Genomic DNA, 27512 nt, shown 5'->3' with positions numbered 1-27512 from the left:
TATGACTGCAAACTGCACAATTGGAATTGATTACCTCCAAAATCTCATTCAGAAAAATCACCAAACATAAAGATAATTTCAAGTTTATTCTTGTCTTGTTTTTCCTCTGAGTATGTGATTGCCAAGCTTGTAGGTGACTGCTAGCCATGAAATCTACTCAGAAACCAAACACATACTTCCAACCAAGTTTCCCTTCCACCCAAACAGTTCATCATTTTAGCCTCACATTAGTAGAGGAGATAAATGTCTACAATGTTCTTCCTTCCATCTCTTGTTTTATTAGCAACCATGTGTGAACAAACTCATTAGCACACTGTTTTAGCCTTCAGTTTTCTTCTGAGTTGACACCTCAATATATTACTACTTCAATCATCAAGATAAAAAATATATCAAACATTTTCTAGTTAGCATTTTAATATCTCACCGATTCCCGAGGTGCCGATTTCTTTATGTTTACATCAGCCGACTGGAAATATTAAAAGGTTAATCCCTTGTTTTGACCTCACTATCTGCAAGAAAATAAAAATGCTGTCTTCTTAATTTTATATGCAGTGAACAGTCTCAGTGTCTCCTTTTTGGCCTTTTACTCTCTTCTATCTTCTTCTTTACATAGATATTGTACTCCAATTCTAAGTCTAAATGTGGTATCATAGGCAGCAAATGCATTGAACAAACTCACATCATAAGACCTTAGATGAACAAATTGGATCAAAGCCAATTTGGTAGATAACAACCACATGTTCATCAAGATGCAGCAAGTACAAAGCAACACTTCATGGATGATGGGTTGGGCACCAAATCCATATTCTTTCTCTGGACAAGCTGTCACCCACCCTTGCCTTTGATAGTGCTTGATCTTTTAATGAGTTTGCTGGGACAGACAACAGATTCACATAGGTTTGATTCCAACCTGAGAATTCATCTACATATTCCACAGTCGAGTTTACCTCTTTGGCATACATGCATCAGTATAGATTTCAAGCTATATGCATAATGTACAGTACACGACCATATAAAACTATCTTCCTACCAAGCACACACATGAAGATGACACTGAATCCACCAACAACACCCAAATGTCACCATCCTTAGTCTTTAATAATGGCATATCTTCTTGCTTTTCTTTCTTTTCCATGTTTTGTTGGCTTAGAGATCTGTGCCAATCAATTTTCTATCCTATCTTTTCTTTCTTTTATCCTCTGAGCTTTGAAATGGAATCCAACCATCACAATAACACTATAGAAATGTCATCAGTAGCATTAAAACTACATAACCATAGCCTTAAAAGCAAGACTTTTCTGGGTTGGAAGGAGAGGAGAGGAGAGGAGGTTACTGCTAGGTTGCATGCCTCCCTCAATGTTTAAAGAACAAGGGTTGCTTTTCTTCTTTATGAGATATCCAAACCAAGGGATGGATGGCATCAAGCACACTGGGAGCAAACAACACAATCCATGTCCCCTCTGTTCTTTCTTTATGCCTTCTGCCATCCCTGTTGCACTAATCCAAAAGAGTCACAGATTTTGAAGTCACAAGACACTTGTCACTTGATTAGTAGGACAATCTGATGGATGTCCTACTAAGAGATCACCAGAAGGTTGTTCTAATGTTTCCTTACAGACTAAGCATGTTGATAAAGGAGTTTAGATAGTCCCAAGTCATATGCACTTCCTTCACTTGGCAGGCTTTAGATGACCTTATCAGCTATATGTCTCATGTTTTATTGAACACCTATGCATAGTTCTACCTTGTGATCCATTAGCTGAGCATTTGCTTGTAAAATCCTTCACTCCTGTCTCTGATTTTTAATTTTACAGCAAAAGAAAACCAATTATAACTTTGCATCTATAACAAAACTGGGAAAATGCAGCAGCATGTTAGAAAAGAATTAATTTCCATGAGCTGCATACATAAATGTCAGCATGGTGATTGTATAAATTTCGTGTCATTAACCAAGTAGGATGGCTACCTATTACTTGTAAGCTAGTAATAATATCACACTATGAAAATGATCATGCTAATTAACTAGAACAATTACTTGCTATTCTTGGTATTCAACATGAACCTCTTTGATCTGCATAGATTTGATTGCTAGCAGTATATTGTTTGGCTCATAGTCAAGATTTTGTGAAATAAAGACATCATGTTTCAATTGATGTAAGACATATATTCTTCTATCAACCTTGAATTACTGGCAACTAATGATTTGTTCTCTATGGAAACATCAGCTATAGCTAATATTGCCTACTGTCACAACAGGTTGTGGGAAGAACACTGCTTCTCTGAAAAGGTGCAGAATGCCATAGCAGAGATGGAGAGTGGAGTACCAAGTTGATGAATGGTCTGCATCCAAGCAAGATGCAGACATATGGTGGAAAATCTAGGGCTGATCCCACTGAATGCTGAACTGTGACCAATTTTTCCATGGATTCTATTCTGATGTGTGAAAGAGCATGAGTGAAGTGCTTTAGATCCTCTTTCAATCATCCAACTAGTTCAGTTGAAAACATGAGCACAATCATGATGGCTAGATCAAACAAAAAGTTTGCTTCCAAATTCCTATGTTCGCGCCTTGATTGTTGTAGTGAGTGAAGCATAGGTGGATGCATCTAAAACATTGGCCTAATGACGATGTATCAAACTTACTTATCAAAGATTGAGGATGCGTAGTTTTATAAAACAAAGATTACATCCATACCATTGGCGTACGATATACCGAGTTCACTTATTAAAGGTTGATATTTAGAAATTTATTAGTAAATTTTGTACCTAAAATATTTGCTTGATGATAGTGTATTAGACTTACTCATCAAAAGAGGATTCAAAATTTTACCTAATAAATCTTATACTTAAAACATTGGTAAATAAATAAAATAATAGACTCATTTAGTAAAAGTTGAAATTTAAAGTCTTATTCGATAAATTTTATATCTAAAACATCAGTCTGATAGTAACATATTAGACTACTTCTTTGATAAAGGTTGAAGGCCTCATCTAGTTTGACTAGTAAATACCTTAACTATTGATAATCAAATCGATTGATCCAATCTTTTGACTTAAGTTTGAAAAAAAAAGAACATCTATTAAACTATTAGGTATTAATTCATGACAAACTCAATTTGGAACATCTGAAGACACATTAGCTGTTGCCAATTATCATTTTGTTGTATAGGTCAGATTACAAACAAGTGTAGCAGATTGGTTGCCTTGTGTTCTCTGTTAGCTCTTTATGGACTTCACTGTTGTAACTTTTCTTGATATCCACCACACTTATAGTGTGTCCAACATTGTTGGACAAGACATCAGCTATTTAGCTTTCTATGGTTCAGAATTCAAACCTGAGTAAAGCTGGTGCACTGGGAGTAGCTTTTTGGACAAAGAACCATAGAATTTTTAGAAGGTGCCAAAAAGCAGGGAACTAACCTTTGACTCATCAGTGAGAAGGCATGGTTGGAGACACTACCCAAAGCAAGTTGATCATTGGTACAGTATTATTCCTGCATCTGATAGAGTAAACAGTACATTAGCAGATGGAACTGATGATTGGTCTGTTCAGTTGACATCATTGTCACAAACTTGGCAGAGAGCACTCACTGCCCTTGCAGTGCACACTAAGTGGAAGCATCACCACATAATGCAATCTCTAGCACTCAAGAATATGTGTGCAGATTTCCTTTTACCTAGTGCCATCTAATCATGACTGACTTGTTGCCATGATGAAATGTTTGGGAATCCAATGAAGATCAAAGTTGGTAATATAATGCAGAAATCCACATTGGAAAGGTAAGTTGTTCAGTGTCTGCAACAATGACAAACCTCTAATGGTCAGGAAGAATTGGGATTGACAAAAGCTGGTGATATTATGTGGCTTCTGTTTGGAATATGGTTTATATGAGCAACTGATGAATTAAAAAATGATGTAAAATTTTCCTAGTTTTGATGTTCTTATAATTTATGCAGGATACCAGAAAACCAAAAATGCAACAAATGATCAAGAGAGAAAAAAAAGGTTGGGAAAGACAATTCTGGAAGAGACTCTGCAGAAAACAAAAAATAGGTCAATTCTAAGTCCATAATGGAAATGCTGCTACAGAAATCTACACAATGGATTCTCATAATTCAATATGCCAAAAGAGCATTTGATCTGTGCATTGGGAAGGATTCATTCCCTCAACATCAACATCATTGCAAGCATACAGTCAGATTATAAATCTGTACTTTTAGTAGGATATATTGACTTGTGGCTTTCAAACCTAAAGGTTTCTTGTATTGTCTTGTGGGGGAATCTAAGGCATTGAAATAAAGAATCAATGACACTGACATAACTTCAACTTTTGAGTGCTTAGCAAGGAATCCAAAGCTACCTTTCCTTCTAATTAGTACACCAAAATTTTACTTATTAGTACTTAGTTGATTAGTGATTTAGTTATTCTTTTTGGAATCAATCAATTAATAGCAGTTAATTCAAAGTTAAATTAAAGCCAACAAAATGATTTTTTAAGACTAAAAAGCTTCTAACTGATGCCTTATGGATGAGCTTTTACACACAAATTGCAGATATTTTAGACTTTTGCTTCATTTTGCAGATTTATGCACAAATATTCCAAATTACTGAACTATGATATAAAAGTACTACATATAGTTTTTCATTAAATAAAATATTAATAACAACAGTTGGATACTTGAGAAAGGAAGTGAATAAATGTCAACAGGTGGCTTTCTATCTCATCTATCAAGATGTATAGGACAATATTATCTATTTGCAATTTGGATAATTGTCCTCCATCAAGCAATTATTTTTATCTCAGGGTTATGCCTGAACTAAACTAATCATTAAATATCAAATTCCACATAATAGATGCAAAAAAAGAACAGTTTGTAATCACCACCTAAAAGAATCTGTTTTATCAAAGATAATCCTATAAATTCACTAATGACCAGCATATATGGAACAAATTTGATATCTTTCAGATAGGGACATCACAAATGACTCTCTAGAAATTCCCAAATGTTTGTATTGTTTTATATATACCCATTTGGATGACAAATCAAACATGAGACTGATCTATTATTGCTATCTTGGTGGATTCTCTGAACTTTAATAATAGGATGAACAATGTGAATTTCCCAATAGTTGTGCTGTAAAGCACAATAGTGATTTTATTTTGTTGCCTCAAAAACATGAAAATTACTGTACTCAATTATCCTATGTTTAAATTCTATCTAGAAAACCCTCAAGGCATGAGAAATTAGAATCTGTAAATTAATTGCCACAACCACATCAAGTGTTTTAAGTGGATCAAACTGCCAATATCAAAACACCATTTCCTTTTACTTCTTTTTTTATTATTTTTGCTAATCAAAAGCTAGTTTTGTTTCATCTTGTTAAAGCATTTATCATAGGATTAATGGTCAGCCAACTAAAAATATTTATTATGGTAAGTTCAAATGTTATATCTTCCCTTTCTTTTTCCTTCAGCCAGTATTTAATAGTACTCTGATAATAAAAATGCACATCCCCTTCATTAGGACAACAATACATGAAATTATTATATCTTGCTGTGGATTAAGCCGGCATCAAGGAAACCTGGGGAATCATGGTGCGGCCCAATCAACATTTTAGGCCCAAAAGCCCGTTATTAGCCCAAGAACCCGCCCAATCGAATCCAACCTCAAGTCAAGCATGGCCCGATCCAATCCCTAACCCAACAACTAACCCCAAAGTGAGCCCCATATATATATATATATATATATATATATATATATATATATATATATATATATATATATATATATATATATATATATATATATATATATATATATCTATCTCGAACTTAGAGTAATCATAGGTTATCTCAAACAATTTCATTTTGTTCAAGCTAAAAGCAAATAATAATTATTTTTCTTCTCTTTTATGTCTCTATGTGCCAAACATTAGAAAATAGGATTAAGATGCATATGAGTCATAATAATTCTAATTAGTAACAGTTAGAAGAGAATTGTCTAGAACGATGCCACATGTCAATCAAAGCGCTTGGAAGAAGGCCAGACCCTCTAGAAGCATCCTTGCTTTAATTATCTTCTTCCCCGGGAACTCTCCAGAACCCGATTGCCCGCCCTATTTAAACCCCTCGTCCCCCCACTTCTCCCATCGCGTTGCGCTCGCAGCCTCGATCTCGAACACGTTGTGGGCATCTCGGCTTTGCCGCATTTCCTTTCTTTCTCTCTGTACAATAGCGTTTGGTGTCTTCTTGAGCCGTAGAGATGGATGAGGACTTCGACCTCCCGGTGGGCGAGGAGACGATGGATGAGGACCCCATGGATCTCGATGACGACAACCCGACTCTCAAGGTCGGAGAGGAGAAGGAGATCGGGAAGCAGGGGCTTAGGAAGAAGCTCGTCAAGGAAGGGGAGGGATGGGACCACCCCGAGGCTGGCGACGAGGTCGAAGGTAAAGAAAGACCCCATCTTTGCGGCCTTTCGGTGGTTGCAGTTTAGTGTTATTCGTGCTAAAGTTTGAGCTTTGGCGCAGTGCATTACACGGGAACTTTGCTCGACGGGTCTAAGTTCGATTCCAGCCGTGATCGCGGGACTCCTTTCAGGTTCAATCTTGGCCAAGGTGATGAATTCTTATCCTCTTTTTCTGAGATTTATAGCGGATTTGAGTGGGTATACTTTAGAAGTTACCTGTTATTGTAATTAATGCTCACTACATAATAAGATCGATGGCAATAATTGAATTGCTCCTCTTAATTTCTAAGTTTATGCTACATCCTCTGTGGTTTCGTGAAGATAAATGATGTAGGACAAGATATGCGCAACAACTGCTTTCTCTCGCTTGATCTGTGCAAGCAGAACGATCAATGAATGGTGATCTTACTACTCTCTTCCTTATTTCAGGCCAAGTGATCAAGGGATGGGATGAAGGTATTAAGACAATGAAAAAGGGAGAGAACGCCATCTTCACCATTCCACCGGAGCTGGCTTATGGTGCCTCTGGCTCCCCTCCCACTATTCCTCCCAATGCAACTCTTCAGTTCGACGTTGAGCTGCTCTCCTGGACCAGTGTGAAAGACATATGCAAAGATGGAGGTATCTTCAAGAAAATATTGACTGATGGAGACAAATGGGACAATCCGAAGGACCGAGATGAAGTTCTAGGTATACTTGCTTTCTTGCAGGCTGCTTCTTGTTGTTGTTGTTGTCATACTTCCTACAGGATCTTCTAATTATGATTCTCTATATTCATGCAGTGAGGTATGAGGCAAGGCTTGAAGATGGAACCGTGGTCTCCAAATCCGAAGGAGTAGAGTTCACTGTGAGAGATGGTCAGTATACGTTCTTCTCTTAATCTCGATTTTCTACTTCGTTGCTGAGTTTGATCTCACATATAGGTGTTTCTTGGACCAGGATATTTCTGCCCTGCACTGTCAAAAGCTGTGAAGACTATGAAGAAGGGTGAAAAGGTTCTACTCACAGTAATGCCACAATGTGAGTATTGAACCTAAGTAGACAAAGAGAATCTTTTACCCTATACCTGCATTGATGAGGCCACATGCTAACGATGGTGTCACTTCTGGTTGCAGATGCCTTTGGTGAAGACGGGAGGCAAGCTTCTGGTGATGAAGGTGCCGTTCCTCCAAATGCAACTCTTCATATCGAACTAGAACTGGTGTCTTGGAAAACCGTGACAGAAATTGGTAATGATAAGAAGATCATCAAGAAGATTCTCAAAGAGGGAGAAGGCTATGAACGCCCAAATGATGGTGCCGTCGTCAAAGGTGAGATTTTTCTGTCAAATGTTATGCTGGTTGTGCTAGAAGATTTCCCGGTTGTCTTAACTCAAAGCTTCAATTTTGATATTAACAGTTAAATTGATCGGAAAACTGGATGATGGAACTGTCTTTGTGAAGAAGGAACATGATGGTGATGAGCCATTCGAGTTCAAGACAGATGAAGGTAATGCATTTTGTTCCGATAGTCGAAGAAGAATGTTTGTGTATAGCTGTCGGATGATGCTAACAAATCAGGTGTTGGCTGTGGTAAACAGAGCAAGTAATTGAAGGATTAGATCAAGCCGTGATGTCAATGAAGAAAGGAGAAATTGCCTATGTCACAATTCCACCTGAGCATGCGTTCAACCGTGTGGAGTCAAAGCAGGATCTTGCTGTGGTTCCTCCAAATTCGACTGTTCACTATGAGATCGAGCTTGTATCCTTTGTAAAGGTTGGTTGGTGTTCCTTGGCTTCGCTCACCTTCTACAGTTTCTTATTGGACTTGTCATCCAAAACTAATAGAGCTTCTCTCTTGTACCTTCAGGAAAAAGAATCATGGGACCTGAATACTGCAGAGAAAATTGAAGCAGCTGGGAAGAAGAAAGAAGAAGGCAATGCATTATTCAAACTAGGCAAGCATGCCAGGGCCTCCAAGAGATATGAAAAGGTAAATCACCTGTTAGCATCAAATTGTTATGTGAAATGCTGTAAAAATTACTAAGCATTACTGATTCGCTATGCATATGATGAACATACTGAAAATTTCTGACCGGGGCACAGGCTGCTAAATACATAGAGTTTGACAGCTCATTCAGTGATGAGGAGAAGAAGCAATCCAAGGTGCTAAAAGTGACCTGCAACCTCAACAATGCTGCCTGCAAACTCAAGCTGAAGGACTACAAACAAGCAGAGAAGCTTTGCACAAAGGTAGGAAATAGTTTTGTAACTGTGTTGAGTTCTCCTCATTTTGGCAGCCTGACACCAAGAATGAGCTGATCTTGTGTCAATGAATGGATAAAATTCAGGTGCTGGATATTGACAGCACAAACGTGAAGGCTTTGTACCGGAGGGCCCAGGCGTACATGCATCTCTGTGATCTGGATTTGGCAGAGCAGGACATCAAGAAAGCACTTGAAATAGACCCTGACAACAGGTATGTCTGTCTCACTTGTTCGATGACCGACAGGTTGTAGCTCATGTAATCAACAACATTTCTGGTTCCTGGTACTCAGAGACGTGAAGATGGAGTACAAAATCCTGAAGGAGAAGGTGAAAGAGTACAACAAGAAAGACGCCAAATTCTACAGCAACATTTTTGCCAAGCTGAGTAAACCGGGACAAATGGAAGCAAATGTGAGTGATTTGCGTTCCTCTCTCTCACGCTAAACCCTCCTTTGTTGCATGTGCAAAGTGATTGATCAATCGAACACATCTCTAATTGCAGAAAGCAAACACTGTGGGACTGCCAAAGCAAGAGGCGCAGCCCATGAGCATCGAGAGCGGTGCTTGAGAGCTGGAGCTTCGAGCTTACCGTGCCTACCTCCTCAAGTGTAGTAGTGATGGACATGAGAGCATATCAATTGTCTATGCATCTGTAACTGAGATACTATTAATGAACGGGAAACTCTGTTAAACGTGCTATTGTAAGATTTCTTCTGCTACGTGTCAGTTCTACTTTGAGGTCTGTTGTGTCGTGGATTGGTCGGACCAAATTAGGATCAATGCGGCTGAATCAGAACGACAATGCGAGCTCGATTTGATCGTTTTGGACGGTGGAAAAATGGTAATTAAAGCAAAGTTCGAAGAGGTGGAAGTCTGCAAGCTTTAATAAAGCGAGGCTAAAATATTCGTGAGAAGTGGGCACGGCCATGCAACGTGTTCGTATCTGGAATATGCTCTGAATCAGCTAATGCTTATCACGTGTGATGTGCTTTTTGCACTCAAATGCCAAGCAGCTGATCACCTGTTTACCTCTTATTATATATATATATATATATATATATATATATATATATATATATATATATACATACGAAAATAGTAATTCACTGAATCTAATATTTAATATTAAAATTAATTTTAATATTTAAATATTATGAGAAATTTTAGTAGGAAAAGATTACGAAGTCGGAAGACTCATCACGGCGTAAAGTGTGAGGAAGATTAATTAATAGTTTGAATCGGATAAAAATATCTAAAATATTTAAGTATTTAAAGTTGTTATATGTTAATCAAGTCAATTATATTACCATTTTCAAACTTTGGGAGGGTACATATTTAGGGGAAAAAAACACTTTATAAAAAGAATAAAAGTTAGGACTACTTTGCCAACCTTACTCACAAATCGACCAATCCCATGTGATATGAAGGGTTGCTAAAAGGATTTGGTGAGCTTAGAAACTCGACATGGGTTCTGTATGCCTTTGAAGGAATCATCACTTTTGTTTCCAGTTGAGTCACTGCAGGCTTTCTCCTGCATGCTCAGCTTTTCTGATTTCTTTGCATTGAAGGCAGTCTCTCCTTCACCAACTCTCTGTGTTTTATTTATTATCAAATATATTAAGGATTTTCTCTCGAGTATTTAAACTTTTCTAATAATAAAATTGAAATCACTCAATTTAAATATAACGTACAATTATTTTTATGTCTTCAAAAATTATTAATTTTGTGGTTCGATTAATTGAACCGTCGATTGAACCAATGAGGAACGGGCCGAGACTTCGACCGGCACTCGGATTAGATAGCCGCGACGGGCTGTTTGTTTTGATCGCCTGTTGGGCGTCAGACAGCCTTCCGCTGTCGTGGGGTGGTCCACCTTCCACTGGATAAGCCTTGGATAGCCGTTGCGCGCGGAGAGGAGGCCCCGCGAAGCTGACGTCACGAGACGCGATCCCAGCTTCGTTTGGACAGGTGGGGCCCGGTAGGTGAGTTGGGGGACCCTGTTGCATGCCTTGGTCAAGACGGGGAACGAACACAAGGTCGCGAATAAGTCGCTATTTATCGTGGGATCAGAACGGGCTCCATATCCATCCGATCGGTCCGTTCGTGTTGGCCCATCCATCAATCCCAACCATCCATTTATCACAGAAAACAAATTAAAAATATAGAAAAAAGAAAAAAGAATTCCCTCCAATGCCTGTGCCCCCCACGCCGCTTTGCCAACGCAATCCTCAAAGGCACACCACCCGCCTCTCTCTCTCTCTCTCTCTCTCTCTCTCTCTCGCCACCGCCCGAATTTTTCTGTGTTCTTTCTTCCCCACCGCCTCTTCCTCCTTCCCCCGCCTCTGTCTCCAATCCAGACGAAGACCGGAGACAGAGACGCGCCATCGAGAAGGAGAACAATACCTATCTTTCACATGTAAGCGTAACCACAATGGCGGAGAGGAGGAAGCTTTGCCTCGCCGCCGTCGTCCAGTTCGTCACGTTCGTCGTGGCGTTGGATCTGGCGCGGCAATGCGGCGCGGCCTCGTCCTCCTCCTCACCGGACGCTAAGGCCATGTGGGACCTGGCGCGCGCCCTCTCAGGGTTGCCCTCATCCTGGAAGTCCGGCTCCGACCCCTGCGACCCCGAGTGGGAAGGCGTTACCTGCTCGGCTGGTCGCGTCTCCGGCATCAGCCTGGGCTCTCGTGGCGTCTCTGGAACCCTTCCGGCCTCCCTCTCCGCCCTCACTTCCCTCGCCTCCCTACGGCTCCATCGCAACCGCCTCTCCGGCCCCGTCCCCCTCCTCTCCAGTCTCTCCTCTCTCCAGACCCTCTTCCTCGACGGAAACGCCTTCGACTCCCTCCCCGACACCTTCTTCGCCGGCCTCTCCGCCCTCCAGGAGATCTCCCTCGACGACCTCCCCCTCGCCCCCTGGAGCATCTCCCATAACCTCTCCGCCGCCGTCGGCCTCGCCGACTTCTCCGCGTCCAACTCTTCCCTCTCGGGGACCCTCCCCGACTTCCTCGGCTCTCTCCTCAACCTCCGCGTTCTCCGCCTCTCCTACAACCAGCTCACCGGCTCCATCCCCTCCTCTCTCGCCGGCTCCGGCATCCAGCAGCTCCTCCTCAACAACCAGCAGGACCGCGACAAGCTCTCCGGCAGCATCGACGTCCTCGGCGCCATGCCCCAACTCACCATGGTCTGGCTCCAGTCCAACAGCTTCACGGGGCGCATCCCGGACCTATCCAACGTCACCGCCCTCGAGTCATTCAACGTCCGCGACAACGCCCTCACCGGCGTCGTCCCGCCATCCCTCACCGCCTGCCTCACCCTCAAGAACGCCACCCTCTCCAATAACCTGCTTCAGGGGCCCTTTCCGCAATTTGCCAGCAAGTTCGCCACCCTCGATGTCGGTACGGGTAACCAGTTCTGCACATCCGCCGCCGCCCCCGGCCCCTGTGACCCCCGGGTCACGGCGCTGCTCGCGGTCGCCGAGGGGTTCGGATACCCAGCTGTGCTCGCCAAGTCGTGGAAGGGGAACGAGCCCTGCAGCGCCAACTGGCTGGGCGTCACCTGCGACGCGCAGAAGAGCGTTACCGTTCTCAACTTTGCGAGCCAACACTTCGGCGGGGTCATCTCCCCAGCCTTCGCCAACTTCACTTCGCTGCGTCAGCTGCACCTGAGCAACAATGACCTCACTGGCTCGATCCCAGACAGCTTGACGCAGCTCCCGCAGCTCCAGGTGCTGGATGTCACCAACAACAACCTCTCTGGAAAGATGCCGTCTTTTTCCAGCTCCGTTACACTCAAGCTGGAGGGCAATCCCAAGCTTGGGACCGACTCTGGCTCAAGTGATGGAAGTTCTTCCGGGATGTTCGGTTCTTCACCTGGACAGTTTGGTGGATCTAAGGCAGGGGGCATGATTGCAGGTATAGTCGTCGCTATGGTGGTTCTTGTTGGTTGTTTGGTGGCACTTTTTCTGCATCGTCGCAAGAAAAAGCAAGAGGAAAAGTTGGGACATGTTCCAACAGGAACCCCTCCAAATGAGCCAGAGTTGATTAATATTGGATCCAACAGAATGAATGCAAATGGCAGAGGCTTGGACCCGCTTTACACTCAAAGCGGTGCTGACAGCGCAAGCGCATATGTGGGCGAAGCTCAAGGCATGTACATGTCGATCCAGAACCTCCGAAAGGCCACAAATAATTTCAGCGAAGAAAACATCCTGGGCAGGGGTGGATTTGGGGTCGTGTACAAAGGGGATCATAATGGAACACTAATTGCCGTGAAGAGAAACCAGTGCGATGTGATGGGTAAGAAGGGGAATGAGGAGTTCAAAGCAGAGATCGATGTTCTTAGGAAGGTCAGACATCGGAACTTGGTCGCACTTCTTGGCTACTGTGATGATGGCCAAGAGAGACTTTTGGTGTATGAGTACATGTCAGGGGGTACACTGGGGGAGCACTTGTTTGAATGGCAGAGTAGAAATGAACCCCCACTTACTTGGAAGCAGCGGCTGACAATTGTGCTGGATGTCGCTAGGGGGATCGAGTACTTGCATAGCTTGGCTCAGGAGAGTTTCATTCACAGAGATTTGAAGCCTTCTAACATCCTCTTGGACAAGGACTTGAGAGCCAAGGTTTCTGATTTTGGGTTGGTCAAGCTTGCTGCAGACAATCAGAAGTCAATGATGACACGGTTAGCAGGGACATTTGGATATCTGGCACCTGAGTATGCTAGTAAGTGTGTTTTTGCTTATTCTTTCAGAGAATACTAATTAAAGTATATATTAGTTGAAGTACCACAGATTGTCTTGTTCGGGAAAATGGACATAAAATTAATTATTAGTTGGGTTATAGTATCTTAAAAATTTGTTCTGTTTAATAAAGGAAACCGTTGGACAGTCTTTTCCGTTACATTATTGTTTAAGAAGCTTGTCAAATTCTAGTTTGGACCTTTAGGCTAGAAGCCTATACACTTCTCTTTTATGGCATATAGACTTCTAACTTCAAAGAAGAAATACACCAAATCAGCCTAATCGTCTTGGAAATTGCAATAGTGGATATGTAGAAAATCAAAGGCATAGGTTGATAATGTGTGTAGTGTGTACAAATGGAATACCAGATAGGACTAATGCTAGGAGCAGAATGATGTCATCTTGACTTGAAACACGACTACAAATTCCATAAACAATGATCTGGTAGTAGGAATAAGAATTTTAATTGTGGCTTATGGCTCACTTTCAACGAGGCATCTTTTACCCTCCTTGTCCGGTGCATATTTCAGTCTTATTATAAGAAAGATATGTACCAATGGGCGTATCTGGACTTATAGTTTCATAACGTACGCAAAAGATGTGAACATTAATTATTGAACTTTTAAGAAACTTGAAGTTGATCATAAATAGAAGGTTCTGCATGGTTAAAGACAAGGTGTCGATGACAAATAAGGAGCCAAAGTTTCATCAGATTTGAATAAAATAATTGATATCTTGGATCAGAGATTGATTTGCTTTTTTGACATGAAGAATGATGCCTCTAATAAGAACCTATTCATCTTATATAAGATCGGCATTACCAATTTGTTGAAAGCTTCTAGAGTGGAAGACAACAAAATATTTGGACCAAGTATCGATGGAGCAACTCTTATGAGAAAATGGGGCCAGCATCAATAGGGACAACTGCACATGGTCATTCTATTAGGGTTGAACAGCACAAGTTTTTCTTGGTCTGTATCTGTGCCTATATCACTCTATGGTCTCTGCTTGTAAATGCATGAGAAGAAGCAATTTGATGGGCGAGAATGTAGATCTGTTAAGGCATAATATTGCATTATCAAGCGTTGGAAGTGGCAGCTGTATTAATTTTTCTTGGAGACAATGATACCAGGGACTTGGCTTGTTTTGTGTAGTTCTGAAAATTTACTTCTTTTGTTCTAGTGGGTGAATGAGTTGTCTTGTTTTAGTAGATGATCGTCTGTTAGCTAGGCTGATATGCACAAGCAGGGTTGTTAGGTGATAATTCTTTTCTGCAGTGTGTGACAACCAATTAAAGATTAAAACAGAAGTTAAAAGTTAAACACAAATCTGAAATTAGTTCTGAGTATTCAAAAGTAGTCAAGTTGCCTGTGGTTAGCCTATTGCGAGTATTTTGCTCTTACAAGTGTTCAGAAAAATACTGGTGGCAGCTAAATAAATTTACCTAAGATATTTAGTGCAGTATTCTCAGTCCTAGAGATTAGACAAATTATCACAACGTATTATGGGGAAAATTATATGTTAATTTTGGATTCAAGGTATAACATTGTCCTGAGGATTTTGTTTTCTTTGTAGTCTTATGATTTACTGCAATATGTAATTCTAGTGCTTTTCACCAATCCACATTTCTGTGCAATATTTCGGTGCAACATTCTCAATCCTAGAGATTAGCAAATTATCACAACATACCATGGACAATATTACATGTTCATTTTGGATTTAAGATGTACCATTGTCCTGAGATTTTGGTTTATTTGTAGTCTTATATTTTACTGCAATATGTAATTCTAGTGCCTTTGGCCAATCCACATTTGAAAATATCTTAATTTTTAAGGCTCATATTTATATATCAGAACTCTTGAGGCTACCTTCAGAAAGCATTCCTCAACCCTAGTCACTCAAGCTTCAAGTGCTTTTGTCATACAGATTCACAGATCCTTGTGCAACTTTCTTATTTGGCGCTGCTATTTTGGTTTTTGTAGAAGGAAAAAAGCAGCTTTCAGATCTGATTGCATTGATGGATTAGGACAACAAGATCATGGATAAAATGGATTGGGGATTAGAAAGAGATGTTATTTCAATCACTTAGTCTCATGGAGTTAAAATGTCATGAACCAGACCCACGGTAGAGTTTATCCATTTACTTGATAATCTTGGGACCATGTGATCCAAAATGTTCAATCAGGAACTAGTAGTATTAGACTCATATAGCATTATGTACCCTTATAATCATCCTCCACCTTCAATGTGAATCTAAATAGAGGTGCCACAAGTTTCCCCCATAGTCCAGAATCATGGCTATTCAATCATGAGGTCCATATTAGTGGTGAAGCCATGCTTGTGATATGCTTCTAGTCTTATCTAGAGTAGTTTTTCTTTTACATGAGCCCTGCACTGTACCTAGTACCAGGGATCCATTCTAATATAAATTTTCATGATCCACTTCAATGAGAGAACTAATCCATTGACTTAATAAACCTGAAATTACTTGACCCAATATGCTTAAATCTAAATGAATAATCGTAGATCCAATAAAATCTGTATACCCTCATAACCATCCTCACATTTTCAATGTGAGACTAAGTTGGGTGTCACATAAATCTATGAAATTGGTGTGACAAGAAACATGGTCGACTTAACACTGAATCACTACGTTAAGTCATTGTTATATCTAATGAGCACTTGGTAGACTCCTAAATTTGGTTTCAATCATGAGAAAGTAGTACAGTGTTTTTGGCTGACATGTTAATTTTCATTTGTGACACTAATATTTTTTAAAGCCATTTGTACCATGGCTTCTCTTTTTTGCTATTTGTCAGTAAGCTGAACCATGTTCCATGGCTCTTCTGGTTTGCTATTTGTTAGTAAGCTGAATCATGTTCCTTTTACCTAAAATTTTGAATCAATGCTTGGGCTATAAATGAATTAGAGAAAGCAAGGCATAGAGATCAGTAAACAGGTAATGTGAGTTTGGCTACTCTTTTGAAAGGGAACAAAATTACGGAAGAGAGAATGTAAGTGATATCAAGATAAGGTAGCAGAGGAATTAACTATGTTGCAAATCCAGTTACTATGATTTTATATTGATTCTTGTGGTCGGAATAAAGATCCAGCAACTAATTTGTTTGTCTTTGCCTTGATACTTGCTGACCCTGAGCTTCTATGTTCTAACAGCTACAGGGAAGGTGTCGACCAAAATTGATGTTTATGCATTTGGCGTGATACTAATGGAGCTAATTACTGGAAGAAAAGTACTAGATGAATCGCTTCCCCCTGAAGATTGCCATCTGGTGGCAATATTCCGCAGAGGAATTTCTCATGAAAAGAACACTTTTTTGAATGCCATGGTTGATCAAGTTCTTGAACTCGATGAAGAAGATCAACAGAGCCTGGCAGAAGTTGCAGACTTGGCGTGGCATTGCACGGGCCGAGAGCCCTACCAGAGGCCTGACATGAGCCACGCAGTCAATAAGCTTTCTCCCCTGGTTGACCAATGGAAGCCCACCACCAACTGTACTGATGAAGATGATGGCGACGACTCGAGCATGAGTCTGACCCAAAGACTTGAGAGGTGGCAACGCAATAACACCAATTCAGCAACAGACTCATTTGGTTTCACTTTTAAATGAAGTCTAATTATAAATGGTCATAAAATGCTTCCCAAGGGCTTCTTCTGCAATGTTCTGATTCGTATTGTGGAGCTGAGGGAAAAAAAGGGAAAAAAAAAGACTATCGGGATGTTTCCTGTAGTAAACAGCTTTTTGATGGTAGACAATGGAGGCGAATGATGTTCCTGCAGTCTCACTCGGGATGCCATCATAAACTGCCATGGAGCGTCAACCTAATTCTACTTGGTTTGCTACTGAAACCGGTATTGTTATCCAGTAATCGAAGATTGAACTCAACTAGTATCTTTTATTTTCTTCTTTTTTTCCCTATCATTTCTTTGTTTCTCTCAATATTTTGTCATTGTGGTTGTGTTCCTTGAATCATAAGACAGAGTTGTACATTGTAATGCCTAGCAACATATTGGAAATCCGACATCAGTATGGTGATGTAGTAGGGGAAGTCAAGGATGGTTGAGTTGGTAAAAGATCATATATACCTGTATACTGATGTTCTTATCTGACATTAGGTTGTGCACTGCTTTTGCTTGTCTTCCTTGTTTCAACTCTCGTCATCTGAAACAAAGCCTGCAGAAACTTACACCTAAATTGTTCATCTCCCAGTTGCTAGATGAGGAGGACAAAGAGATGAACGCCACCAAACCATGCTGATGTTGAAGGTGGCAAAACATGGGAGGAGGGTAGAGAAGACTGCCTTCATCCAGCTCATGACAGCAGCTCATGTGGGGAAAAGGATTGCTCATCTTGATGAACTCCAAAGTGTCTCTTGGCACTGCCACAAAACAGTAGGGTTGTGAATCCTCTACAGCCTGGAGTGGGGTTGCTTGAGCGTCTCACTACGAGTGCGTTGCATCACTCGTTGTACAAATCTCATGATTATCTCCATAATAATTGACAAGATTTTATATGATCGTTATTAGTATAACATTCAAAAGGATTATTGTCTTATTAAGCCATTTAATATTCAATAACCAATGAGGATTATAAAACTAACAATATACAAAGTAGTCTTTTCGGATACATTCTTATTTTGAATTGATAAAATCACTTATAAGTCTTTTTCGACTTATAATAAATGCCAAATGCACTTGCAAGAGAAATTAAAATTAAATAAGAATATATTAGTCTCAAAAGAGAAATTCTTCCTCGACCAAGTGATCATCATTCCCAGGTGACATCTCCTCAAGACAAGCTTTTTCTTGATTTCTTATTTCCGAAATCATACTTTTAAGCCTTAACTGATATATTAAGGCTTCAACATCCTATGATTTGAGGAAGTGATAATTTAAACTCTTTGACATTATTATGCTTACTTATAGTTGCAGTGTAACTTCCAACAAGGTAAGTGATGAAAATGATAGGCTGCAGAGCTCTACGTATTCTCGCCGTGTTTCAAACTTGGATCCACCTGATATCTACTCTCGCCGTGTTTCAAACTTGGATCCACCTGATATCTGCTCAATCGCTACCAACAAAAACCACTACCATGAGTTTATTGAGTTCTCCTGCTGTGATGTGCCACTTCCAGTAGTGTTCTATTATGTGGTTTGAGATGCCGTCTGCAGGCTGATACGAAGAGGAAGGCAGCCGAAGAAGAAAAAGCTGTGTGTCTCTCTAACCTGTCGCTGCCTTATTCTCTTCATGCAATAAGACATATAGTGTGAGCCTTTCTCTAAGCAATGCAAAGTGTGTATTATGGTGTGACTGTGTAGATTCAAATCTTCTTGTATGGATGAACCATTTCCCTATATTGATCTTTTTTCTCGAGATATATGTAATATTAATTAATTAATTTAAATTATTATATATTTTTGATAAGATTATTTAACCTCACATTGATTGATAAATATGAGAACCAAGGATTCATAAATCTGCTAGACTTCCTTTACTTTTAAAGATTCTTTTTGGAGCTCGCATATTTCGAAAGGATAAAATCTCATCGAACAAACTCACTCCCCGATCAAATGGTCTCTTATTAATTTTAATTTTAATATTCATAAAAAAGAGTTTAAGAAATCTAACAACGTTAGGAGGAATTCTCACTTTCTAAAAATGATGCCTTGGAAAATAAATGTACAAATGTTGGATGAGAGGCTTTTGCTAAGAATATCATGTTTGCCACTGTAACATTTGGAAATAGATAGATGGTTATATTGGTGTGCATGCAACCGATTGAGCGAGAGAGAGAGAGAGGAATCGCCGCCGTCACCAAACGCGTCCCGTTGAATTCTTGGCCGACGCGCTGGCCCAACCCCCTTGGTGGATCGGTGAGCCACGGGAATAGGCTGGGAGAGAGATGGACGGCGGCGGTGGTGGCGGGCCGGCGCGTTTCCTGCTGAAGACGTACGACATGGTGGACGACGCCTCCACCGACGACATCGTGTCCTGGAGCTCCACCAACGCGAGCTTCGTGGTCTGGAACCCTCCCGACTTCGCCGCCCGCCTGCTCCCGACTTACTTCAAGCACAACAACTTCTCCAGCTTCATCCGCCAGCTCAATACCTATGTAAGGACGCGAAGCCCTAGCCCTTTTCCTCGCTTCGTTGATCCGGTGCGAGGGAGTTTGATGTCAAATCCGAATCTTGGAGTGATCTTTGGATTGCTTGTTTTGTCGGTGGTGATGATCGGGTTTGGCATCTTTTTGTCCTCGATTATTCTCGCGGATCGAGGTTCTGTTGGGGGAGATGAACCTAGTTTTGGAGTCAAAATTGGATCTTGATGTGTAGGGATTCAGGAAGATCGATTCGGAGCGGTGGGAGTTCGCGAACGAGGACTTTGTCAAGGGGCAAAAGCGCCTGCTCGCGAACATTCGCCGCCGCAAGCCCATCCACAGCCACAGTCACCCACCGGGAGGTGGCCTAGCTGACTCTGAGAGGGCTGTGCTGGAGGAGGAGATCGATCGGCTCAACAAGGAGAAAGCTGGCCTCAAGGATAGTCTCTTAAAGTTCGAGCAGCAGCAGTCGGGGACCGAGATTCAGATCGAGGATCTCAAGCGCAGGCTGGCAGATATGGAGCAGCGGCAGCTCAAAATGGTTGCTTTCGTGCAGCGGGCCTTGCAGAACCCTCAGCTTATGGAGAATCTCGTGAAGATGGCTGCAGCCTCATCAGTGGACTTCTCATACATCCATAAGAAAAGGAGGTTGCCACTGGATGTGGATTACTGCCAGGAGACTTCGGAAAACAGTTTTTGTGATGATCATAGTAGCACCACCAAGCCCGAGAATGGGCGCATGCTTGATTTGGACTTTTGCGACAAGCTAAAATTAGAGTTGTGCTCAGCTATTCCAGATGATAATTTGGTGATGGTCGGAACTCAGAGCTCCAACGAAGATAATGGCAGGTCGCAGCCAAAGCAAACTGGCTGTGGTCAGGAGCCAATGGAATGCCCTCCTTTGGTACATGAGACACTGCAGCTTTGTGACACAGAGGCACCGGCTTGTCCAACAAAGATTGATTTGTTTATCGGGGAAATTGATGATGGGCTCTTTCCATGCCATTTGAGTCTGACGCTTGCGTCGTCTACGATGCAAATAGATAGTAGTAAGTGTCCTGGTAAAAATCAAGATTTGGTGGATCGAAGTCCAGTCAGTATCAAAGATCTCAGACCAGCTCATGCCACTGATCTCAAGGCATCTAATACGGAAAAAGATGATGATCTTACTCTGCCAGTTGGAAATGATAGAAGCACGATTGGCGACTCTGCTGATGCAAAAGCTGTATCCTCATGGGAGGCTTCGCCTACTTGTAATGAAGCACCAGCAATCCCTACAGGTGGAGTAAATGATGTATTCTGGCAACAATTCCTAACTGAAAGACCAGGGTCATCAGACACAAAAGAGGCAAGCTCCTGTCTAAGGCCAAATCCTTGTAACGAGCAAGGTGAGGAGACAATGGAAGGAAGTCGTAATGGAGGGATAAGCAAAAAAGATATGGAGCAACTGAAACTTTGACTTGAGCAGAGTTGCGCCTTTTGTATTGATACCACGAGTCACGCGTAAGCCTTCCCTTGTATCAACTTCTCTTGTATCATGTGTGCATCATATAGATGCTTCATACTCTACAAATTAAGCACAATCTAGTGATATTCTTTGATGTACATTAAGTTGACAGTGGAAGAATGTTTTGGAAGATGCATGTTTAAGTTGTGTTCATCTTTGAACATCTTCTTTATTGTATATAACTGGAAAATAGATTATAGAAAATAGATTATGTGGATTTTCCATATGTTCTGGATGTTGCTGATTCAGTTATGCATGGAAAGTTGTTTACATTCTTGTTTGAAATTGTAGTTCGTGTATACTTGATTGTTTGTTTCTCTTTATTCTTTTTTTGTTTGCATTTAGATGTATCTGATGGCTCATTTCTGTGAGAACTAATACTTACAATTCACTTTGTTATGTTATTAATTATGATAACTTTGACTGTAGTAACAAAAATTATATGTTAATGTTCACATGATTATTCTCCTTCCACATACCTATGAGCTTCTTTTGACATCTTAGATGTGCTTGTGGACCGTCATGTAATAATAACTCAAACTTTATCCTAGTCAACAGTTACCTAGAATATGGAACATTTTGGGTTGTGGCACTACTGCGAGTACGGGTCATACCTCTTTAGTTTGGTACATGGTGACTGGGGATAGGATTTGTTGGTTTATTGTTATAGGTTGTGGTACATATTGAATGACATGGGCAGGTCTCTTGCTACATCAAATAAGAAATTCTATCGTTGGTGGCCAATTAACTATAGATTTAATAATGTCGAGTAAAAGACTTGTGAATTGTGTTGCTGTTCTTTTATCCTTCACTCTACACTATTTAGCATTTTTGTTGTCAAGCTTTTCTGGTAATATTCTATAGCGGGAATGTAAATGGATTTAATTTGTCCTTGGTTTATATTAAAATTGAATGACATTCTTGAGGTTGGATTACCATTTTTGGTACTCTAAATCTCAAATTGTTGTAATTAGGACAAAAAATTATTGTGAACAGGAATAGTAACCTGCATAAAAGATTTAGAGGGATTCCAGAGACGCAGGTAACCTTATCTGGCAAAAGAAGAAAAATTCTCCTAAGAGAAGTCTATGACATCTATGACTGGCAATTATTTCAATGATTTTACAATGAAAAGTAGACTTTCTTTTTCTTTTGCCATTTTGTCTTATGTATTTTCCCAAGAGAGAGAGAGAGAGAGAGAGAGAGAGCTGGAAAGAGTTCCCTAGTTGCCAGCATCATGATTTTAATTTGTTCATTGAGTGCCTCTCCAAAATAAGCATGACTGCTACAGAAGTTCAGTTGGCTACTGTTATTGGTGGCATTGTACTGATGAGAAAAATGTCACTTTCCTTTTACTTTCTTTCTTAAAACTGTATACTGCTGAGTCTATTGACTCATCAAGATAATCTCACTCCATAAATTCTTGTCGTATTCCATGTCTTTTCATTTTTCATTTTCAGTATTTCAAAGTAAATAGATCAACCAGTGTCTTTCACTCTCAGATTGGCTTGCTTAAATAAATTGATTAAGCTACATGTATATTTCAAGGACCAAAGTTGGAGACCCACAAGCTGTAAGAAGTGTTATAATATATACAAAAAATTTGAAGTAGTGAAAGTGTATATATATGCAAAGTAGTTAAATACACAAATTCTTTTGCTTTTATCTTACACGAAAGCTGTTGTAAACACTAAAAGATGTACACAATAAATGGATACAAACATGTAATTAGATTTTAATATTTGTTAAGAGTTCAATTTTACAAGAAGGTGGAACAGATATGTCGGGACACATTAGACAATAAATTCTTATAAATCAAGTGTTAAATGGTTAATCTATAGATATTAGAAACCTTTGAAACCAAAAATGTTCAGTTGCTAATGTCACCATATTAGCTAATAAACTAAGTTGTACAGTCATATAATCTGATGTGAAAAGTCATGAGATATATGTTGTAGCACCAGTTACTGATAATATTGTTTGGTTAAGGAATGAAAGATGATGAGTAAATCCAGTATCAAACATGGAATTTTATATTGGGATAAACAATATTGGCATGGAAACTAGATTATATCATTGTATTGTTTGCCAAAGAATAATTAAAAGCAAAAAATATATAAAGAAAAAAATTGAACAAAAAAGTGAAGAATAAATACTTGAGCAAATCAAGAAACTTATAAGAACAGGGCTATACCTCATAGTGAATCTCATGTTGAATCTGTAGGATCCCTATTCATGTGACTGCTGAAGATTCGTCAAAGATTGGACATCAAACAAGATGGTAAGAGCAACTTTCCAGAATTATGAATGTAGTTTAGTTCATTGTGAAGAAAACTAGTATGAAGAAGTTCCTGATCTAATCTAATTGACTAGCTACCTAATATAACGAAATCGACTGGGCTTGCTTCAAGCTCACTAATTCAGATGTGGGTTGTACTTTTTGGGTTTCATGTTTAGATTGAACCTAAATTTGGATTCATTTGTCATATAAAATCCATGATGTCTTCTTCTCTTATCCATGGTAACTAAATGCCAACCTTAATATGTGTTAATTTTCTTCTCAATTTTATTCAACTGACAGTGAAGGCCTTCCAGGAAGTGTGCTAAGATGGAAAAACATAACAAAAAGAGTTGATTCCTTCAGACATACTGTTGTGAATTAAAATGTACCCTAAATCTCTTGACTTGTCTGAGATTTTATATCTGTGTTATTTCTGAGTTCTTTTTGCTTTTTATGAAGGCTCTCCATTAGAAAATATCCTGTTGACCACTTCTTCATGGATTATGCTAGCTGCTTCAGTGATCACTTGAGCTTCTTTGACATCTGCAGGCATTGAATCTTCACTTGTGGATGCATCTTTTCATGAAGTTATTTTAGTGTATCATCATATATAAGTGCTCATGAACTTCATTTCTCATTGATTACCTTGCTACCCTATTTCTTGACATGCTGGTTGCACGATCGCAATGGAATTGCATGATTGTTTTTATAGCATGAACTATATAGTAGAATGACCATTGACAAGGATACTAATTTCCGTTCCTTTATGTGCAGGGTGTGAAACCCTCAACCTACTCTTAACCTAGGAGACCGGACCCTCGATGGAAGCCTCCGATGAACATGCTTGCAAGTTTTAGTAGCAGGAAGCTTTACATGGTGAATACAGACTTCAGCCTGATGTGCAAATTGTCTTACATTGTGAATGTCACAGTGCTAGTGGCTTGAGAAGTGGAATCCATCCATCATTAGTTCTGAAAAAGAGCTGAAGAACCTTAATATACCACCATCATGGACTCGGATTTTGTGGTGATGCCGATGCTGGAAATGCATTTCTCAGAGCTTCCAAGTATTTAAACTCTTGTGACTTAAAATGTTAGTTTTCCTTCTCTTTCAAGCTGTTGTTCGTGTGGTTCTGTTCACTCGATAGTTAAAATTGCTGAAGCCCTGCTCTATGTGGAGGTATATTCATGTGCTGTAAAATGGTCCATCGACTCCATTTGATGTCGGCCTTTTCTTCCAGTTGAAGGTGTTACAAACCATTAAAAGTAAAGGCTTTTTGGTTGTTCTAAGTAGATGATTCAACATGGTGACAACCAAGCATGCTGCCTGTAACATGGAAGAAAACAACAGTCGATTCGAGCAATTTGATGATTGATTCTGGCTGTAGAAGAGCATGTTGGACGTTCGAATCTTGATCATCTACTTCATAAAGGAGCAACATTATCATTGGATACTTTCTAATGTTAGAGAGTTAGTGAGGTGTGAGTCTCTTATTTAGTGTAGCAGACTCTCTTCTTCATAATATCTGATTCCTCATTGTTGTTTTTGCAAGCTTATTTATATACACTTATGTAAACTTCTTGAACATCACATATGAAACAGTTCTATCAAAGATTAGACACTTGTAAGAACAAAACTGGATTCTAATCCAAGTTTTATATTATGAAATCTTTGTTATTGTTCTTTGTAGTATCTTAAAATTTTGCAGTGTTGAAATATGTTGCTAGAATTTATTATAAGATACCAAAGCCAAAGTGATAAAATTCTAAATTTTCTCAACCTTTATGCATATGATATGGGCAAAAAAGAAGAAGGCATGGACATGCAATTGCAATCTGTGATGAAGGCTCCTTTCGTCTTATAAGTTTTCCCACCATCATCATGATCACTTCCCCTTAAATGTACCCCTTCAACCAACACTAAATCCTGGCTCTTGACAATGAAGATGTTACTCCCACTGTCGTTTAACAGGTGGGAACCAAACCAATGATGTGGTTGTTGCTCTCTCTCTCTCTCTCTATGTGTGACCACAATGCCAGAGCAGATGGGACAGCTGACATCTCCTTAAATCCTTCTCCCTTTTAGCAAGAAAGATAAGGCAGGCAGATCTCAGCCAAGAGGAAGGGGATGGCAAAGCTCAGCTCAGGCTACACTGCAAAGAAGAGCCTGATCCTTTTGGCATCACTCATCTTCCTCCTGGGCAACAACACTGCAGGGAGAGTGGTGGTGAAGCTGCCTTGCATTGGGAGAGCTGGGGGCTGCCTGATGGAGGATGGGGTGGAGGAGGTGGAGATGAGCTCAGAGGAGAACAGGAGGTTATTGTGGAGTGTCACTGGGAAGAGGTACATCAGCTATGAGGCTCTCAGGAGGGATGCGGTGCCATGCAACAAACCTGGACTTCCCTACTACAGCTGCCATGCTTCTCCAAGGGCAAATCCCTACAACAGAGGCTGTCAAATCATCAGTGGCTGCAGAGGTGACAGCCCTTAAGGAAGAAGCTCCCTCCTGCTCAATGCATCCCAGGTTTGGAGCACCAGGTTAGGGAAGTTGCCATGCCAATCTTCCCATCTCAAGACTTGTTATCTGTGTAATTTTTTGTGGTGTTACTGTAAACTATTCTCACAGAGCTAAAATTACTATTTATCATTTTTATTTGTCTTATTATTTTTTATTTTTTTATGTTTTTTAATTATCTAATATTGTTAATTAATTAATTTTTAAAACCTAAAACTAATATAAATAAAGACCTTCTATAAACCTATGAAATCATAAAAAAAATAATATCTTGAAATATTATAAAGATTTACTTTAGGATAAGAAATTGATTTCTCTTGTTCAACTTTAATTAGGAGAAATGATGCACCTAAATTTCCAAGATCCAATTTTTTGGCTAAGTGACAACTTGATTTTCAACCACTTTATATATTAAATATATCTCTTTATATATTTAGATCATTTGTATATGTCAATATCAATCACTTCAAGTTAAGAGTTTGAAATGTCATCTAATAAATTTTAGACCTAAAATATTAGTGTGATTGTGATGCATCATATTCACTTACCAAATATATAAAAACCTCATTCGATAATTTTTAATTTAAAATATTAATTTGATAACGTTATACCAAACCACAATATAAGAATATAATATATATATATATATATATATAATTATTTTGAAGGAAATATGAATAAAGAAATGATGTCGGTAAGGCTAAGGAAAGAGTTGGGTTTAATGATACTGTCGGTGATCGGATCCGAGTCTTTGGTGGCATTTGGATCCAATAGAACCCTAAAAGTCTTGGAATATATGGCAGTGTTCGAAAGGTTTGTGGGGCCCCACGATTAATTGAGACTATAGATCCGAATGTTGTGAGAAAGATTGACACGATTTTGGAAGAGATTAGGATTTAGGGTGATAAAGTACATGAATTTGACGTGACATGATGTCGACCCTCGTATAGTAATATAAAAACTTCTGACCGACAACTGGCCAAGAGAGAGGCAAAAACAGAGAACCAAGTACTAACGTACTCGTTGAGGGGTCAAAATCGGTAACCATCCTATGAGGGCTTTTCGTGTAGGAGAGCGGCCACCTACCGAGGCATGACCATCCCGATCGAGAGCGTCTTCCTCTAGGTGGATCCGACATCCCGATCGACGCCTAGGGCCTTTTGTCCAAGAGAGCAAACACTCCTGAGGCATGATCGTCTCGATCGAGAGACATCAACCAACATCCTGACACTAGCATCCCAACCTATGGTTGATCAATCTCGACGACCCGTTCGACCGACCATTGACTCCCAACATCGATCCATGGACCAAGTCATGCTGACTCATCAGTCACGATATATCAGTTCACTAACATACGTTATGAAATTTGGGATATATTTAATATAATAAAGCGAGATATATAAAGATTTTGAGACCTCTATATTGAGATTGATCATAAAATACATTATTTTCTTTTCTTGAGTAAGTTCTTTTTTATTGTAGTAAAAGAATTCCAATATGAGCTAATGTTACTATGATTCCAATCAAGCATAGGTTAAAGAACGGAAAGCAAATTAATGCCAAAACTATTGCGAACCGAAAGAAACCAATTGACGACTTATGACAATTTAAGAGCTAATTTGAATCAAGTGTTGAGTCTCC

General features: G+C 39.8%; 4 protein-coding genes across 5 annotated transcripts; all 4 read left to right on the top strand.

Moving 5' to 3' along the window:
• Nucleotides 1-6142: 6142 nt before the first annotated feature.
• On the top strand, nt 6143-9416 carry LOC135615514 (70 kDa peptidyl-prolyl isomerase-like). The gene is made up of 13 exons (XM_065114135.1): nt 6143-6451; nt 6533-6619; nt 6901-7161; nt 7254-7328; nt 7411-7491; nt 7587-7781; nt 7870-7959; nt 8051-8226; nt 8320-8442; nt 8556-8702; nt 8801-8928; nt 9008-9128; nt 9220-9416. Exons 1-13 carry the CDS (start codon nt 6265-6267, stop codon nt 9283-9285), a joined length of 1737 nt encoding a protein of 578 aa, XP_064970207.1. The 5' UTR covers nt 6143-6264; the 3' UTR covers nt 9286-9416.
• Nucleotides 9417-10942: 1526 nt separating this feature from the next.
• LOC135615513 (receptor-like kinase TMK4) lies at nt 10943-17608 on the top strand. Its single transcript, XM_065114134.1, has 2 exons — nt 10943-13435; nt 16627-17608. Exons 1-2 carry the CDS (start codon nt 11149-11151, stop codon nt 17079-17081), a joined length of 2742 nt encoding a protein of 913 aa, XP_064970206.1. The 5' UTR covers nt 10943-11148; the 3' UTR covers nt 17082-17608.
• Nucleotides 17609-19240: 1632 nt separating this feature from the next.
• Nucleotides 19241-25025, top strand: LOC135580993 (heat stress transcription factor A-5-like). 2 transcript variants are annotated; one of them, XR_010488046.1, is made up of 4 exons: nt 19241-19584; nt 19805-21072; nt 24132-24449; nt 24598-25025. XR_010488046.1 is itself a non-coding variant. In XM_065114132.1 (3 exons), exons 1-2 carry the CDS (start codon nt 19375-19377, stop codon nt 21026-21028), a joined length of 1434 nt encoding a protein of 477 aa, XP_064970204.1. In that variant the 5' UTR covers nt 19241-19374; the 3' UTR covers nt 21029-21072; nt 24132-25025. The 2 variants fall into 2 exon arrangements, 1 of the variants encoding a protein (XP_064970204.1); XM_065114132.1 differs by having other exon boundaries at nt 24132-25025.
• A 459-nt stretch (nt 25026-25484) lies between these two features.
• Nucleotides 25485-25847, top strand: LOC103989259 (protein RALF-like 33). Its single transcript, XM_009408062.3, has one exon. The coding sequence runs from the start codon at nt 25485-25487 to the stop codon at nt 25845-25847; it is 363 nt and encodes a 120-aa protein (XP_009406337.2).
• Nucleotides 25848-27512: the final 1665 nt, after the last annotated feature.

This window comes from Musa acuminata, chromosome BXJ2-6 (assembly GCF_036884655.1).
Source record: "Musa acuminata AAA Group cultivar baxijiao chromosome BXJ2-6, Cavendish_Baxijiao_AAA, whole genome shotgun sequence".
Classification (NCBI taxonomy): Eukaryota; Viridiplantae; Streptophyta; class Magnoliopsida; order Zingiberales; family Musaceae; genus Musa; species Musa acuminata.
Note: the sequence above shows the minus strand (reverse complement) of the source record. Positions and strands in the feature narration are given on the sequence as shown.

Bases quoted from the DNA above. Each gene is read 5' to 3' on its own strand.
- LOC103989259 (XM_009408062.3), top strand. From the start codon at position 25,485: ATGGCAAAGCTCAGCTCAGGCTACACTGCAAAGAAGAGCCTGATCCTT.
- LOC135615514 (XM_065114135.1), top strand. From the start codon at position 6,265: ATGGATGAGGACTTCGACCTCCCGGTGGGCGAGGAGACGATGGATGAG. The intron at 7,162-7,253 runs GTATACTTGCTT...ATATTCATGCAG, and splicing joins GGACCGAGATGAAGTTCTAG to TGAGGTATGAGGCAAGGCTT. The intron at 8,929-9,007 runs GTATGTCTGTCT...CCTGGTACTCAG, and splicing joins GAAATAGACCCTGACAACAG to AGACGTGAAGATGGAGTACA.
- LOC135580993 (XM_065114132.1), top strand. From the start codon at position 19,375: ATGGACGGCGGCGGTGGTGGCGGGCCGGCGCGTTTCCTGCTGAAGACG. The intron at 19,585-19,804 runs GTAAGGACGCGA...CTTGATGTGTAG, and splicing joins TCCGCCAGCTCAATACCTAT to GGATTCAGGAAGATCGATTC.
- LOC135615513 (XM_065114134.1), top strand. From the start codon at position 11,149: ATGGCGGAGAGGAGGAAGCTTTGCCTCGCCGCCGTCGTCCAGTTCGTC. The intron at 13,436-16,626 runs GTAAGTGTGTTT...ATGTTCTAACAG, and splicing joins TCTGGCACCTGAGTATGCTA to CTACAGGGAAGGTGTCGACC.